The sequence below is a fragment of the Megalops cyprinoides genome, chromosome 9 (assembly GCF_013368585.1).
Source record: "Megalops cyprinoides isolate fMegCyp1 chromosome 9, fMegCyp1.pri, whole genome shotgun sequence".
Taxonomy (NCBI): domain Eukaryota; kingdom Metazoa; phylum Chordata; class Actinopteri; order Elopiformes; family Megalopidae; genus Megalops; species Megalops cyprinoides.
In genome coordinates, this window is record NC_050591.1 from 28,046,713 (window position 1) to 28,063,566 (window position 16,854).

The 16,854-nt window shown below is 42.4% G+C and overlaps 1 protein-coding gene across 2 annotated transcripts; it reads left to right on the forward strand.

Annotated features, from left to right (window-relative positions):
- The first annotated feature begins 228 nt into the window (after nt 1–228).
- Nucleotides 229–13,445, forward strand: rcbtb2 (regulator of chromosome condensation (RCC1) and BTB (POZ) domain containing protein 2). 2 transcript variants are annotated; one of them, XM_036536370.1, is made up of 12 exons: nt 229–264; nt 3,939–4,072; nt 5,149–5,299; nt 6,211–6,377; nt 6,744–6,902; nt 7,611–7,718; nt 7,951–8,093; nt 8,777–8,967; nt 9,419–9,545; nt 10,138–10,277; nt 10,852–10,982; nt 11,529–13,445. In XM_036536370.1, exons 1-12 carry the CDS (start codon nt 261–263, stop codon nt 11,667–11,669), a joined length of 1,596 nt encoding a protein of 531 aa, XP_036392263.1. In that variant the 5' UTR covers nt 229–260; the 3' UTR covers nt 11,670–13,445. The 2 variants fall into 2 exon arrangements, with proteins under 2 accessions (XP_036392263.1, XP_036392264.1); XM_036536371.1 differs by lacking the exon at nt 229–264 and adding an exon at nt 1,373–1,642.
- Nucleotides 13,446–16,854: the final 3,409 nt, after the last annotated feature.

The window sequence follows — 16,854 nt, forward strand, 5'->3', positions numbered from 1 at the left end:
CTTAGTTATTGGATAATCAAAGTGACATGATTAACCAAAAACAAAACCTACAAAAAAAACTACATGCCTGAGTACATCTGCTGGAGTGGAAGTGTTTGCCTTTTCTAGTATCAGTATAAACAATCTCCTTTTGCTTTATACAGGTTTTTTGTTTCTGCATGCCATCTGATGTGAATCTATATCTGATGTAATCTGCGCAATTTTGTCTGATTTTATACAGAGGGATCAGTGTCATACAGGAAACAGAACCTTTCCAGTAAATGGGTATGTTTGTGAAATCCCTTTTCCAAAAGGCTCAGGTGATGACAGATGAAGATCAGAGCATGTCCAGACACAGATCCCTTTATACCTGTTTCTCAGGGAAACATAAATACACACGCGTGTGCGTGCACACACACACACACACACACACATCACGGGTAAAGTACCTAAAGTATGAAAATACATACTACAAACTATTATCTCTTTCATTTCTTAGTACACATTATCCCTTGTATGCTTTGCAGCCTCTGTAATCAATGTGAAAAGATCCATTTTAATAAAGCAGCAGAGGTCCAGAACCTTTGGATCAACATGGGTGCCCCAATAAGATTGGAGAGAATGTAAACAGAACACTGGAGCATCTTGGATAACGTGCTACAGTTGCATGAATGTCAAGAAGGAGAAGTGCTGAAAATGTCAGAGTTCCTACATACTGTTAGCAGACACATATAACAGCAAGTATGTAAATGATTTGTTTACATATGGCTGTTCTGATTTTATCTGCACAATTACTCCTTTGCAGTGCATTCCTCTTCAAGGTTCTATGCACAATACCTGCGGAAGAGCAACTGCATGAGGCCTTTGGCAGAATCACAGCCAAACACATTATTTTCAACAAATTTAGAGGCATCTAGAGCAACAAAGTAACATTCATATTTTGGAAGCCTTAACTTTAAAGGATAGAATTCCTTTAAAGTTACTATCTTATCCGAACAAAACTTGAGTTTGAATTATGTGTGAAATGCATGTTTTATCCCACCAGGGTAATGAGAAATATAGCAAATGTACCCCTTGTTAACTTTGAAATGTCTGTAGGGTAATTTTCTTTATTTGGGTAAAATTATTATGCAAATATTCTCACTTTGTTACAGTGTTCAGTGTTACAGTGTGCCATTTGAAAGAAGCATCACGCACAAAGGAAAAAAAATGAATAGGCAAGAAAAACTTAATCCAGTTTTTTATGTACTTATTACTTTTATAATCCAGGATTTATTTGGTTTTCATTCGTATATCAGTCATATCAGGCAGCTCTGCAGAAAGTGCCACTCATCTGATTCACTTTGGCCACTACAATCTTTGCTGACCACTATCACAGGCTTAACAGAGCGAAGAAGAGGATAGGATTATCTTCTCGCCGAATCCATGAACTCGACGATCTTCTGTGGTGCCTGGACAGTCAGGAAATCCTCAGGCGTAAATGAAAAGGCATAAGGCTGATATTTATATTTTTGTGCTGTAATAACAGCCGATGCGCGGGCGTCAGAAATGTCGTTTCGTTATATTTTTGAGTAAACAATGCCACACAAACAACGGGAAGTATTGTCAATGCCGGGGAAAGAGAAAGAGCTTCGTTGACGACTAGGAATCCAAGCTATACTTGGTAATTTTTTCAATATTATTTGTGTTTATACATTTACCATGAACTCTGCGTAACCCGTTTCCAGTTTGCTAACGCAGGGTTGTAATTTCACTGTTTGTGATGCGACTTGTTACATTAACACTAAAGAAGAGTGTCTCCGTCACAGTTTCCATCCCAGCATTCTTCGTGGAGGATTGCTGGAAGATAGCTAGCCATTTTGCCCTGTAGCAAGTAAGTTCTTAGAGACTAGCGATCATTATAGATTTTAAAAAGTATAAACCACAGGGCTGATGGACTGACGAGTAGACTATGATGCTATCCGCACTGATGCTGCACTAAATTAACGCTATTTTATGTACCGAAAAGGATTAAGATGCAATTGCAATCGGTTACTAAGTGAAATGTCACCGAGAGCGATGGATAATAATGATAAATAGTTAAGCGGATGTCGATAACAAATGCCCTACCCTCCCTGTCCCGTCTAGACTATCGAATAAAGCTTGGATAACACTGTTCACTTGAAAACGCTATAACACATAAATTAGCGTTATGGGTGTAACAGTTTAGATCAGAGTTTCTCAAACCTCTCCTGGAGTACCCCTTGTCCTGCATGTTTTAGATCTCTCTCTGCTCCAACAAACCTGATTTAAATGATCAGTTTGTTATTAAGCAGTTTCATGAGTTCATAACGAACTGATAATTTGAATCAGCTGTGCTGGAGCAGGGAGAGATCTAAAACATGCAGGACAAGTGGTCCTCCAGGAGAGGTTTGAGAAACGCTGGTTCAGATAATCGAGTTTTGCAGTGTGAACAAGCATACAACAAATAACTTATTTTTCGTAAGACCGGCATAACTACTTCTACGACAGCTACTGTTAATAATAATCATCATTATTATCGGTCGTTTTATGTTTTGTTTAACGGTGTTTTTTTTTAGCTGTAGCTGTGTTTTAATACACGTGTATTGTCTAATTGTGGCTAAGTGGCTAATTCTGTGAATGTCTTTTGTAGGGGTGATTAATGTCAGAATAGGAAAGACCCATGATAGCTTAGAAGAAAATGAATCAAGGAGCCACAATAAGGGAATTTCACATTATCATGCTGTACCATCACTTCTTGAGAACTAAGGATGTCACAAAATAGAAGACATGTGGCCATGCCATCAAATCCCAAAATGAGTCTGTAAGAGGGAATTTGCAAGTCATTACACTATTACGTGTGATTGCAAGGAAGAGTCATCTCAGAGGCACACAGTGGCATAAACTTTATTAAGCATTATATTATTGTCATTTAGCAGACAATCTTATCCAGAGCGACTTACATAGGTTACAATTTTTACGTGTTATCCATTCATACAGCTAGATATTCGCTGAGGTATTGTAGTACCTTGCCCAAGGGTATAGCAGTAGTGCCCTGTCAGGGAATTGAACCAGCAGCCTCTTGGTTATGAGCCCTTCTCCTTACCATTACGTTACACTGCCACCCCTACAAGATAACATTTATAAATAACCTGGTCTAATCACATTGTGAATCACAGTGGACCAGATCACTGGAATGCAGGTCATTTTTACATTAAGTCTGTCATTAGTAGTAGTTATAGTAGTGATAGTAGTGGTAGTGGTAGTAGTCAACCCCACATACCCCATGAAGTCATTAATAAAGCATTAAGTAAGTCACCACAATCAATATAAATGTCACTCATATTTGAATTAACATTTGCAAGGCCAGCCAAGTGTCTAAAATCACACAGTCCACAAATTAAAAGGGCAGGATATTCATAAACAGATGAGCGTGTAACAGCAAGGATCCTCTGGCAAAAATGAAAGATTTTTCACTGACCACTGGACCGCTGATCACTTTTCTTTGAAATGAAACCACCCATCACTCTCCTCTGGCCATCGCAGTGCACTAACATATTCACTCACTGGGAAATTGGAAATTGGGAGACTTGCCTCATGGAGAGGAGAATTTTGTGACGTGAAATTTGAAAAGTAGTCTGCACAGACTGATATGCAGACTTGGTCTAGTTTGTAACCTCTGCTTCTGTTAGATGAATTCAGCCAAAGAAGTCACATCTTTTGAAAGTCCTAAAAAGAGGCATGGGATTAGGCCTGATATCCCTCACAGGCATGGTTTCTGCTCCAAGTCTTTTAACCACCAAACCCAAGGGCTTATGGTTTTAACAGAATTGCTCTCTTCTGCTAGTGGTGATGTTTTGGAACCTTGTAGCTGTACCTTCTGCTAAAAGACCAAGGCAGGTGATTTCTCCTGCAGGGGGTAGCTGGGCAAATTAAAGTGCCTTCTCTTTCACCTGCAGCTGGGAGCATGCTAGATGTGGGAAAGTGGCCAGTATTTGCCCTCTTGCCCCCGGAGGAACTGCGCCTGATTCGCCAGGCATGTGTGTTTGGCAGCGCGGGGAATGAAGCCATCTACGTCACCGTCAACGATGAGGTATCGCTCAGCGAGAAGGATTGCAAGGGATGAACTGGAGTAAAGGAGGGAGTGATGCAATGCAAAGTGGTTGCATGGATAGCAGATTGAGGGTGGACATGGGTGGGAGGGGTTCTTTGCATATGATCTCAAATGTAATGGGGTAAGTTACAGAGCTTACCAGAAACAACGTGCCATCAAGCTCACACCTGGCAGGAGCTTTTTTTAGGAATTTTGTAGTGTACTTAGATGGTTTACCATGTTGCACTAAGGACAGGTGTACAAACATCTTTACTGTATTAAAAAATGGCTTACAGTGAAAGCGCAGTTGTCTTAAAGATTGCTACAGACTTATTCATTGATTTTTGAGTGAATTAGGCTCCAGATGGACAGACAGACAGACAGACACCGTGTGCTGTGGCGTTTGGGAGTGGGACTGGAAGCTGGGAGGCATGTGCCACACAGAGGGACGGAAAGTTCCAGACACACAGCTAAGCAGATAGAGTGAAGCTATAATTAGGCCTGTAATTCCAGACCAAGCCTTGTGTTATCCACAAGAGAGCGCCCCTTCCTGGAGTGTTATGTCCACACACTTATCCATTTGTTTGTCTCTGTGGAGCAGAAACACAGGGCTCCTGGAAACACAACTATTACCTTCCCAAAGGGCTATAGTTTAATACAAAACATTTGAACAGATGTAAAGCAGTTCACACACAAAAGCTTGGCCATTTTCTTCACACTATGCTGGAACCAAATCCAGATTACAATACAAATACCATCTCAATTTTTGTATAAAACAGCCTGGCCCCTATGGTATCAGTTTCATTGATCAGATGGCACTCGGTTCTGCCCCAGTGGAGAACCACCGATCCACACCGTCTGCACTTTCACTTTCAGCAAGTGGGTTAGGGTTCACAACTAATCTACACATCTGATCTGTTGGATGTGCAGCTGCAGCGTGTCGACAGAGCTAACCTGAAAAGCACTGTCGGGAAGAGGATCTGGCTGTGTCATGTGATTTACGTACAGTGTGACCGGTGGTCTGAAAACATGCAGGGACTGATGGCGGCTGCTACGTGCTCTCGTCTTTGTGGCAGGTCTTCGCCCTGGGAACAAACTGCAGCGGCTGTCTGGGGCTGGGGGACGTGCAGAGCACCATCGAGCCCCGCAGGGTAGACGTGCTCTGTGGGAAGAAGATTGTGTCTCTCAGCTACGGCACGGGGCCGCACGTGGTCATCGCCACAGCAGGTGAGAGTCCCCCGGGGCTCACATGCACAAATAATAACCGAGGAGAGTTACGCAGGATCACCTAACTTTTATTAGCCTTTTTTATTGAAGCATAGTTTGTAGAGAGTCATGGTGTTTTTATGGTGTTGGTTGAAAATATCAGTATCAACATCACAGTATCTATATACTGTACTATGTCGTCTTTTTGTAGAATTTCATCCTTTCTTTCCATCCTTGCTCCTGTCAGTTCTCATTATTGTATCTGCTGATTTATTGTTTTGTCCATAGCTTGTTCAGGCTTTGAGGGAACAAGTCTCTGACTTGTTTGATCTGAGAGAGTTGCTGGAAGCAAATGCTTTCACAGTTATCTAATTGTTAACTATTAACCAGAGAGTCAATGTGATGCAAATTACAACCAAAGCACCAAACAGGCTATATTTTTCATTTGCATTTTGGCAGTGAATTAAATATATTTTGCCCTTTCAGTCAAGCTGTTTGGAAGGTATGTTTTTTTTCTCTTATTGACATGTGTGGTTTCCCACTGGAATCCTGTTTTCTCCCTCTTAACTGCAGCAGGAAACTAACCTTATCCATTTCTACTGCATTAAACATTGATGGCAGATGCCAAATGTCGGTACAAAGACACAGTCACCATAATTTCCAGGATTACCACCTTTTTGAATATTAGTTTCTTTTCCCTGCAATCAGTTTCACTGGAAAAGTCATTTGCAAATGTTGGATTCCTGAAAGTCACAGCCCATCTGGGAAGTACCAGGTGTTTAAACAGTGGAAACACAATCTTATGTTTGTTATTAAAGCGTTCACTGGAAGGAGGCCCAGCACTGGGAGGCTGGCATTCCCCTTCCCAATAAAAGCGGCTTATCGGCCTCCTCCCCACCCCCACCCCCACCTCTGTCTTCTGTCCTATCTAGATGGAGAGGTGTATGCATGGGGGCACAATGGCTACAGCCAGCTGGGCAATGGCACCACCAACCACGGCCTGACCCCGGCTCAAGTGTCCACCAACCTGCTGAACAAGAAGGTGACAGAGGTGGCCTGTGGGTCCCATCACACCATCGCCCGCACCACCGAGGGGGAGGTACGCACCTCGGCTCCTGAAAACACCGGGAGCTGGAAATTATTCATTTGTCTGGTGCGACTGATAGGAATAACATGACTTTCGTGTTGCAGTGCAGCTTCTACCCAGCAGTGCAATTGCCCAGCTGACTGATTTTTGTCATGTTGCTTGGCGGTTTATACCTAGCAGTGTTCATGGACCAGGCCATGGACCCACCCCAATATCAGTAGCTCTGTGAGATTCTGGTATAATCACACAATTCAACAAGCGTGACAGCCATAAACGATCAGTTAGGTGACCTCTGGTTTAGAAGCTGTGTAAGTGAATCCCCTTGCTGATGGCCCTGTGTCTGGACACCTCACTGATGGCCCATCTGTACCTGTGCAGGTGTATGCATGGGGGTACAACAACTCGGGCCAGGTGGGCTCTGGCTCCACCGCCAACCAGCCCACCCCTCGCCGGGTCAGCAGCTGCCTGCAGAACAAGGTGGTGGTGAACATCGCCTGTGGCCAGCTCTGCTCCATGGCTGTGCTGGACAATGGGGAGGTAAGTAGTCCCGCTGCCCATTAAAGACACTTCTTAACCCAAAGTGCATCAGGAGGAATATCTAGCTGTGTAAATGCGTAATATTAAAAATATAAACAATACAGTACATCTCTGGGTTAGGGTGTCTGCAAAACAAATAATGTAATGTCATATTTGTTGTTGACTGTTACAGACTATAATAATGTGCATATGTGTGACCAAAACAGCTGGCTTTTCCATGCTAGATGGGATATTCAGAGCAGTGAGCATTTCAGTGTGGTGTGCTGTATTTAGGCAGAACTGATCAGCTTTGAGGAATAACTATAAAAGTGCTCATGGCAAAGGGGAATTAGAGAGGAGAGGCCGTTTAAAATGAGAGATGCTTATCAGATCCATTTCACAAATGATGTCTCTGCCTAAAGCACTGACCACTCAAGGCTTAGGTCTGTGTATTATCCTTCTCTAATGTCAGTATTACTTTAGCAAATGACCAACTATGTGCTCCTGAAAACAGGAGAAAAAATGAAAGCTAAACATTTACTCTATAGATTATTTTTCATTTAATGACTATGAAAATATACACTGTTTAAGAAAACGGAAGACTATGTAGCTTGTGAGATGATTTAATTAATCTTGAAGTGCCCTGAGGCTTTCATGGAATTGGAATATGGATACCAAAAACTGATTTTGTAACATGACTAACCTCAAATTCCTCTTGCGTTCTTTCAGACATACGGCTGGGGCTACAATTGCAATGGTCAGCTGGGCTTGGGAAACAATGGGAACCAGCAAACCCCTTGTCGTATCGCCGCCCTACAGGGCATCAACATTGTGCAGGTGAGGGTGCACCTACGATAAGAACGATAGCCCTCTGTCCCTGTGAAAAACTCAGTCTGCAGTCTCATTACTCATAGGATACCGTGTCAGTGATGATGTAATAAAGCCTTTTTAAACTGTACTTCAATGTTTGTAGGAAATGGCTACAGTTCCTAACATTAAAAAAACAGGGTGCCCCAGCTGCGATCATGTGTGACATTTAAAACTGAGCATTGTTGTTGTGGTTCCACAGATCGCCTGCGGGTACGCGCACACGCTTGCCCTCACGGATGAGGGATTCCTCTATGCATGGGGTGCCAACTCTTACGGACAGCTGGGCACAGGCAACAAGAGCAACCAAGCGGTGCCTGTTCTCGTTAGCATGGACAAGGAGAGGTGAGGCTCTGCACAGGCTCCCCTGGGAGATTGCCTGGCCAATCAGAATTAGCAGGCATGTCTCGCTTCGCTTACACTGAGGGTCATTGAGTGTACAGCCCACAGGACTCTGACATATGGGGTTGTTTAACAAGGAAAGTGACTCAAATGTCTTATAAAATCTGTCTGTTATGCTTTGGGAACCACACCCTGATGAAGGCATTTGGTGCTGAAATGTGTCAGTGGTCACATTTTAATATGGCAAATTAAAAAAAAAAGGCTTTAAAATGTAGTTACACAAAAGGGAGTGTCGTGGGTTGTTTTGATACAGCTTGGTGAGTGGAAACTCTGCAAATACTCTTTTTTTATCTTCTGTTTGTCTCTGATTGAGCATGCTTTTTCAAACTTCTTTCAAACTGCTTTCTGTTTTCATACCTCATATACCTTGTGAGCACCCTGTAATGCTGGGTAGGTCTAGGGGTTCAGAGACTGGGGTAATTTACAGTTGTGGCTGCTTTACACATGACTGCAGAGGATTTCATGAATGTCATTAACTTTCCGCTCACCACACTCTACATGTGTAATGTATGTAACAGGTCTGCATTACTGACAATGTATTTTGAGAACACTGATAAAGATATTCATACCATATTTTCTGCGTTCCTCGTTCCTTCCATTTCCTTCTCTACCCATGACTTCATTAGATTGGTGGAGGTAGCTGCCTGTCATACCAGCCACACGTCTGCAGCCAAGACCCAGAGCGGCCAGGTGCTGATGTGGGGTCAGTGCCGAGGCCAGGCGGTGGCCACCCCCCACCTCACGCACTTTGCCAGCACCGACGACGTCTTTGCCTGCTTCGCCACGCCCGCTGTCACCTGGCACCTCCTTACTGTGGGTAGGAGCGGGGTGGGGATCTGCGTACACATGTGCATATCACCTGTATTCAGGAATAGAAAGAGAGAATGCCTGGTAAGGAAGGGATGCAGTTTCACTTTAAACTTTGTCGTGGAGAGGTGCATTTTACAGAGACTGTCACTAGGTTTTCTGGATCCTGCAAGATTTCTTAAACACAACAATAGTCACTAACCAGGCCATCGAGAGCTCATCATACACAACAGAACACGTTACTGATGTAAATAGCTAGAGAAGAATTGATCCATTTACTTGTTTATTTGTTTCATGAATGTCAAAAGTGGAGGTGGCTAGGTAGAGAACAGACAGGCTTCCGAGAACTCATATAATAGCCCCGCTCAAATGATCTCTTCGTTATATAATGTCAGTAGAATGTAAACGGGCTCCAGGGCCTACTCTTTGAACTCTTTGGGATGCTGTCCTCTGTCTGTCAGATGGGGATGATTACTTGACCGTGGCACAGTCCCTGAAAAAGGAGTTTGACAGCCCAGAGATCTCTGACCTGAAGTTCCTGGTGGATGGGAAGTGTATTCATGTTCACAAGGCCCTGCTGAAAATCAGGTAGGGAAGGGACCACCCCCACATCAATGTGTGATTGAAGTTAGTGTATGTAAACGTGGAATGTGAGAGCAAAGGCTGGGTTTTGAGTCATTGCCCCTTCTCCTGTGATGTAAATCTAATCCTTGAACAGATGGTTTCCTGGCTGAAAGAAAAACTGTGACCCCCTCAAACCATTATGCAATTGAAATTGAGAGTAGATTGAATCTGAGCACGGAGACTAGATTAGGAGTTCCCTTTCCTATGAAGGAGATCTAATTCTTGAACAGCTGGCCGACTGGCTGGAGGCAAAAAACCTTTAACTTTTAATAGTTGCTGGACGTAATTAGTGCCAGTCAAGATTCTAATTTAATGACCAAATGGAAAATTTACAGGTTACCTCTATGACACATGAATTGCATACACAATGTGGATACATTCGTTTGCATGTTTTAAAACAAAGCCAAATGTGATGTTTTTGTAACAGAAAAGTTTATTAGTCAAGTTAGCATGAAACAAAGATTGCATGTAGCCAGTATCTTTCATGTATATTAACCCCCCAAGGATTGTTCACTGGAACACAATCCAGTTGCCAGTCAATGCATGTGTGTTACAGGTGTGAGCATTTCCGGGCCCTGCTGAATGAGACTGATGAGGAGTCCATTGAGATCCACCAGTTCTCTTACCTGGTGTACCGTGCTTTCCTGGAATACCTGTATACTGACACCATCAACCTGCAACCGGAGGATGCTATCGGTAGGTCCAGGGCTGTCACTCCAATCCCAACACTGAAAAAAAAATCTCTGGCTTTTGTTAACACTAGCCCAGTAACCAGGAAGTCAGCTTCAGTTGTGCAAAGGCTGCCTCAGCGACTATAAATTGTACAGTGCGTTTGTCGCCCTGGTGTTTAAAACATTAAGCTCACGTTGAGCACATCTAGTATTACAGTGGTTTCCTGTATGAATCCATCCTTGCTGGCTTTGTGTACTGAAGCATATGTGTGCAGGCAGCTGTCCAGTTCTCCTTCGGATCCATTTCCTGTAATCTGGGTTTATTGATTGATTAAAGAACAATCATCTCTCTGAGAGCTTACAACCTTTAACCAGCATTGAAAACAATGTAAAACATCTGCAACATGGTGTGCTGACATTGCAAACAAAACATGCAGCGATGAGCTAATCGGATGACCAACCAAGAGTTTTCTTTGGTGTTCAGGTCTTGAATCTTTTCATGATTGTGAGTGCTGGTACAGCCATCATCAGAATATAATACATCTCGAAACAACTGTCACTCATTTGTCTTTGTCACGTATTGCCCTCTCTGTCGCCAGGGCTCCTGGACCTGGCCACTTTCTACCGAGAGACTCGTCTGAAGCGGCTGTGCCAGGAGGCCATCAAGCGGGGCATCTCGGAGGAGAACGCCATTACCCTGCTCTCAGCAGCCGTCAAGTACGAGGCTCGGGTAGGCAAGCCCCGCCCACACACACCTTATACACAGTCTCTGGAAAAAAAAAAAACAGGCCAAACTCCCCTGCATTTTCATGAACTATCCGTTCTGTTTTTTTCTCCAAACACTAGCTACTGTAAACTACCATTCCAGGCAATGGCGGTGACCGTAGGCTTTTGATCTGTCCATTTCAACACAGCTGAGTCTCATGAAAAGGATTATTTAACTTGTTAGTATTTAAGTGCCCCTTCAACGTCAGTGTCTTCAGAGGCCATAAGACTAGCCTTTTTGGTATTGATCCATTATGAACTCATTCAGGCTGGTTGCCTGTGTCTGTTTGATGTCAGTACTGCTGTCCCTGGAATGGTGCCACACCAAGACACTGCACTGCTCCAATCCTGGGAAGTTCCCACTTTTCACTTGTGTTTTACTTGTGGCAGTGCCTGCAGGCAGTGTGACTACATTGTTTCCCTTGTGGCAATGCCTGCTGGCAGTGTGACTACACTGTTCATTATCGCTCGACAGGGAAAGTGCTGACCGACCCGCCATCTTCATTTGTAGGACCTGGAGGAGTTCTGCTTCAAGTTCTGCGTCAACCACCTGACAGCCGTGACCCAGACTCAGGCCTTTGCGGAGATGGACCACGACCTGCTCAAGAACTTCATCAGCAAAGCCAGCCGTTATGGAGCCTTCAAAAACTGAGCAGCTAGGATGCAGAGAGATGGAGGGAGAAAGGGGAATAGGCATGGACGGATAGGAGAGACAGAGTGGAGGGCCAGCACCAAGCTCATCAGAGTAAGGCCAAGGTTCCTTAAAGACTGATCTCAGTTTAGCTGTCTCCTAACAGGGGAAACAGTGAGACATAAATCTCAGCCTATTAGTAGACTTCCAGCCCTACCCCCTGCCACACACACACACACAATGAGAGCATAGATGAGGTATTATCTCAAGCATAGGAGAAAGACAGCTAGAATGAAGTTAATTCATCACTAAAAGGGGGCATTAGGGTCACCTGATTATGTGAGAAACAAAGCCGGAGCTTCCTTTTGATAAAGAAAGTAAACAAAAGCACCAAATGCAAAATGTACTGCTCTGGGTACTGTGGGCACATTCAGGAAACGTGGGGCTTGATAATGGAACAATAATATATCTCCACAGATGAGATAATGAACATTTCTTTGATGGCAATTACTGGGATCATGGGAGACATTCCAATCTTGTGTAGGTAGAACAGGAAAAAGGGGATAAATTTTCAATGAATACTAAGAGGGCGGCACGTAGTTAATGGCGGCCATGAGATACGATAGGATTTTCAAGTAGGAACGCATTTCATTGAATCCTTCCAGAAAAGACTAGCTTCTAGAATTTAGAGACTTTAAATTCATGAAAAGAAAGAAACGCATTTTAATAACAAAATATAGTATTGTTTATGAGTCAGTGTTTGATGGTGGGCATAAAAGAGAAGTATCCATTTAGAGGTGTTTTTTTTTTTTTTTTACTGACATTTGACTGACTGTTTAATCCGACCCTTGAATAATGTGTCTATAAGCGTTTATATATTGTATGTTTTGTTAAATGGATATTTACAGAATATATTTGAAAAGGTCAAAGGGATTTTCCACTAATATGTGGTTTCCATAGAGCCCTGTGTCCCAGCATATATTGTACTGTTACTATGTTTTTATGTCTTTTTGTATTTTAGACAAAATTTATAGAGAGCTCCTCCACTTTGTGGTTTGTCTCTAAAAGCATAACTGTTTAGAGATGGTCTAGACAGACCATATTGACACGGAATAATGATCCGAAGTGATGTTTACTGGCTGGTGATGCAGACCTTTCAGTGTTGATGATTAACTTTCCATGCATGTAGCTTGTTGTTCTTTAGAACAGGTCACAGGGTTATTGCAGGATATCGGCAAATATGCATGAATTATCATTATCTGTGTATGACAACACTAATGGCAAACCTGTCATCAGCCATGCACCTATACGTCAATACAATCAAGTATGACTACGTAATTTCCTGACTTATATTTCTTGTCCGTCTTTTTTGAGGGTGTTGCACATTGTTAACTCCCTCTATGACAAACCCGATACCCCTGGACGATAAGCTTAGTAGTAACGCTGGTATTTTGAAAAGCTTTACCATTTATGCACAGTTTGAGAGTACTGACTTACAGGCCCAATCGTCAATATTTTCTCAGTGGGGAGCTTCACCCCTTCCTTTGCAGCACAACTGCAGTTGTATAGTATAGGTCCATCTGTATATTGCCAGTGAGATCCTTCCTTTGCTGATATATTGCAGTTACCACTGAAAAATGTCCAGGTCCAGAGTAAGGAGCTCTAGTTCTTTCTGAGATGTGATAAAAACCTGCAGCCTAAAGGGACTATTTGTCTGAATCAAACAGTAATGATAATACTTCCAACATGAGCACCAAGTAAGTGTTCTACAGCTATCTATGGTGAGCGATCCATGAACACCCAGTATAATGTCAGTGGATAGGCAGCAGGGCTTGTGACATACACAAGGCTTGTATACATACATTTGACAAAAATATGTTCAAAATATTAAATAAATTAAAAAATATATATAAAAAGACCTGGCCTCAAGAATATTCATGAATGATTTGGGTCTATGAAATGAACGGGTCTGTTAAACGTGTATGTATGATGTATGTGTGTATACATCTAATATATCCTTGTTACTCTAAGATCATAAAACCTTTTTGGCAAGGTTTGCATCAATGTGGCCTTTCTGTTAGATATGCTGTAAAGTAGGTCAAAAGACAGGTAACACAATAATTATAAATTTCATAATGCTCCTTTACACATGAAGCTACATACAAGTACAAAGTACATGTGTATTTATATGTACTAGAAATCGCCTTTTCAATCAGCAAAACAGGCCCTTCTGGGATCCAATCAGGTCTTGGTTGCTAATTTTTGTAGTATTTTTATGAAATGGATTGCATTTACATTTTGTTATTTAGCAGATGCTATTCTGGGCCCCAGTGCAATGAAAACTAGTGTGTACACACATAAGTGCATTAAATCATAGTCAACAGTAAGGCTACAGAATACCCTACAGTAAAAGCAAACAAATCAGGTGAATCATGCTTGGTTGTGGGAGCCAGAGTGCAATCTGAAGAGGTGAATATAGCTCCTACGGTATATAGCTGTCCTGGCCACTGTGGGAAGCTTCTTCTACTTCTTTGGCACCAGAACAGACAGGACATGACCAGGATGTATGGCTAGGAAAGGGAGGGACAGCTAGGCCTCCTGAAGTTGCAAAATCAACTTGCACTTATCGTTACACTCACCCACATTTCCTAATGGGTTTCATGCTAGCTATGTAAGAAGATGTGCCTTAAAGGCATACCTGAGGAAGTCCGAGGAAGTCACCCCAGCTGTTTTTCACATCTGGTTGGCAGAATATTTGTGATGGTAGCTTCTCATTTTACACAAAGCTGTTGAATTAACCCACACTTGATATATTACTGTGTCAACCTTTGACAGTGCTCTACACTGTAAAGGCGTAAGTGAACCTCCCACTCTCGTGATGTGGGGTCATGACACAGGATGACATGTAACCATTCTTCAGTGGGATACACATTGTTGCACCCCAGGGGTTGGCTGGAGATTTGGAAAAGATGTCTTGAAAGTACTTCTCATAAATATTTGGGATTGTGGCCAAAAAAGCCCACATACAAGGTGTAGACAAGATAAAGCATGTTCCTCACTTTCTGGTGAATGTGAAAAATGCTATGACAAAGCTTTTCTCCTTCTCAGTATACTTTTGTGTGGAATAACCCAGTTTTAGGTAAATAAGTTTGATTCATTTCTCATCTCAGCGTAAAAACAACTTTAGATTACATAACAAAGAGGTGCATTTCACACATTATGGGACTGGTCTTTACCTTAGAGATGATTTTTTGGAAACACAAATACTGAAAGATATTGTAACAGCAGTGAGAATTTTAGATTTACATCAATCAGTTTCAGAAAGTAAAACCCATGGGCTCCTCATGAAGGTGTATGACAAATGGACTAAAGGACATTCTTTGAATCATAAGTATTAAGTTGGATAGCTTTCAGTTGTTGTGTAAGTTAGTTGTCCTTTTGAGGAAAATGATCCATTTAAATCACCATGTGACAGTAAATTATGGGTGATAATGGCAGTTTGTATTTCAGTTAAATCCACCCCTGCCATTATACCAGGAGCTGCTTGATATATTTGCTCAGTGTAGTCACAGAAATTTCTTAAATGATGGATGTGTCAAATAGCCCTAATTCCAACAGAGCAGTAATGATTCAAAGCTCTTGTTTATTTTGAGCCAACACTGGTGATGTCTGGTACCACTAATCTTAGAACATTTGTCAATAAAAAGGTATCTGTTAACATTACTTTTGTGTGATTGGAGTGTGATTGAGAAGGGAATGAATGAGCCAACACAGTAAGAACAGCATATGCAGTGTAAGCTGGGGCCTCTAGAGGGCAGTGTCTCACCATGGAGTGGCAAACATACTGCAGGATGTTAGCCTTCACCCTCTATGAGAAAACCAGGTCATACATACATGTATGTTAAGCGGTTTCACCAGCCATCCCAGGGCCACATGCACTTTCACATCTGCATGGTTAGGAGATAAGACAACAAGAGGAGGAGAAAACGAGAAGGAGAAATCAAGTGCAAATTCAACCACACAGCACCCAGTTATATTGTAGTACACACCTCTGACCAAACCCCAGTCAAAGACAGACAGGCTGTATCCTCACCTCATAGTTGGTGTTATTAGGCCCTTAACTATGTAGGCCATCACTCTGGTATTGAAACAAGGGTAAATGTTCCTCAGTTCAGGCCCAAATTAGCAGCCGTGGCGACAGCTTCAGCCATAGAAACATTAGTTCCTCTGTGGTACCACAATGGCATCAGCTTTGCATTTATCTAAGCAGCACCTGTGGACAGGGCAGTAGCTGCTCCAGTTGACAATCTCTTAGCAACTTGTATTCCACTGTCAGCCTTGAGGTGAGCCAATAGCAGGAAGCACATCATGCTACAATGTAGGTACTCTAGATGTAGATGCGGCAGTGTGGCAGCCAGGTAAGGAGCAGGACTCATAACTGAAAGGTTGCTACTTCAGTTCCTTATTGATGGGCACTGCTGTTGTACCCTTGGGCAAGGTAAGTAACCCAGAATTTCCTCAGTAAATATCCAGCTGTATAAATGGGTAACATGGGTAAGAATGTCTGCTAAATGCTTGCAATGTAATGTACTCTAGCCTGCAGAAGGATGGCAAAGAGTTGCTTGTTTCAACTTGTACAACTATCCTGTAATAGTGAATTATGAGTAATAATGACTGTTTGCATTTCAATGAACTCCATTAGATACATTAGGAACCTGAAGTACCGGTAAGACATACATGAAATCTGAACACAATGATGGCAAGGGGTCGTTATCTTTATTTCAGTCAAGACAGGCATGAGGGAGAGAGACATTGAGCTCCTGGGCCACTCTAGGGGCAAGTATCTGTAATATTGGGCATAAAGGGGTTGGATCTCAGTTCCTATGACCTAAAATAAAATCACAGTTGCTTATCACTTAAGCCTAGAGCATGAGAACGTCATAGGAAAATGTGAGTGTGCAGTTAATTTATCCCTCACACTGTGCAAGTAAGCGGCTATGGAATCGGTTGTTCAGGGGTTGACTGATCTCATGAGTTTCGAATCTTGGCATGTGACATCACCTCAATCATTACCTCAAATGTTATCAAACTTGTCATTTTCGTACTAGCGTGCTCAGAGGTTTTAAAGTGCAGAATTCCAGTGCATCACGAATAATGTGTTGTGTCTACTAGCAAATGTCTAGCAAACTCATAAGCATTATTACCG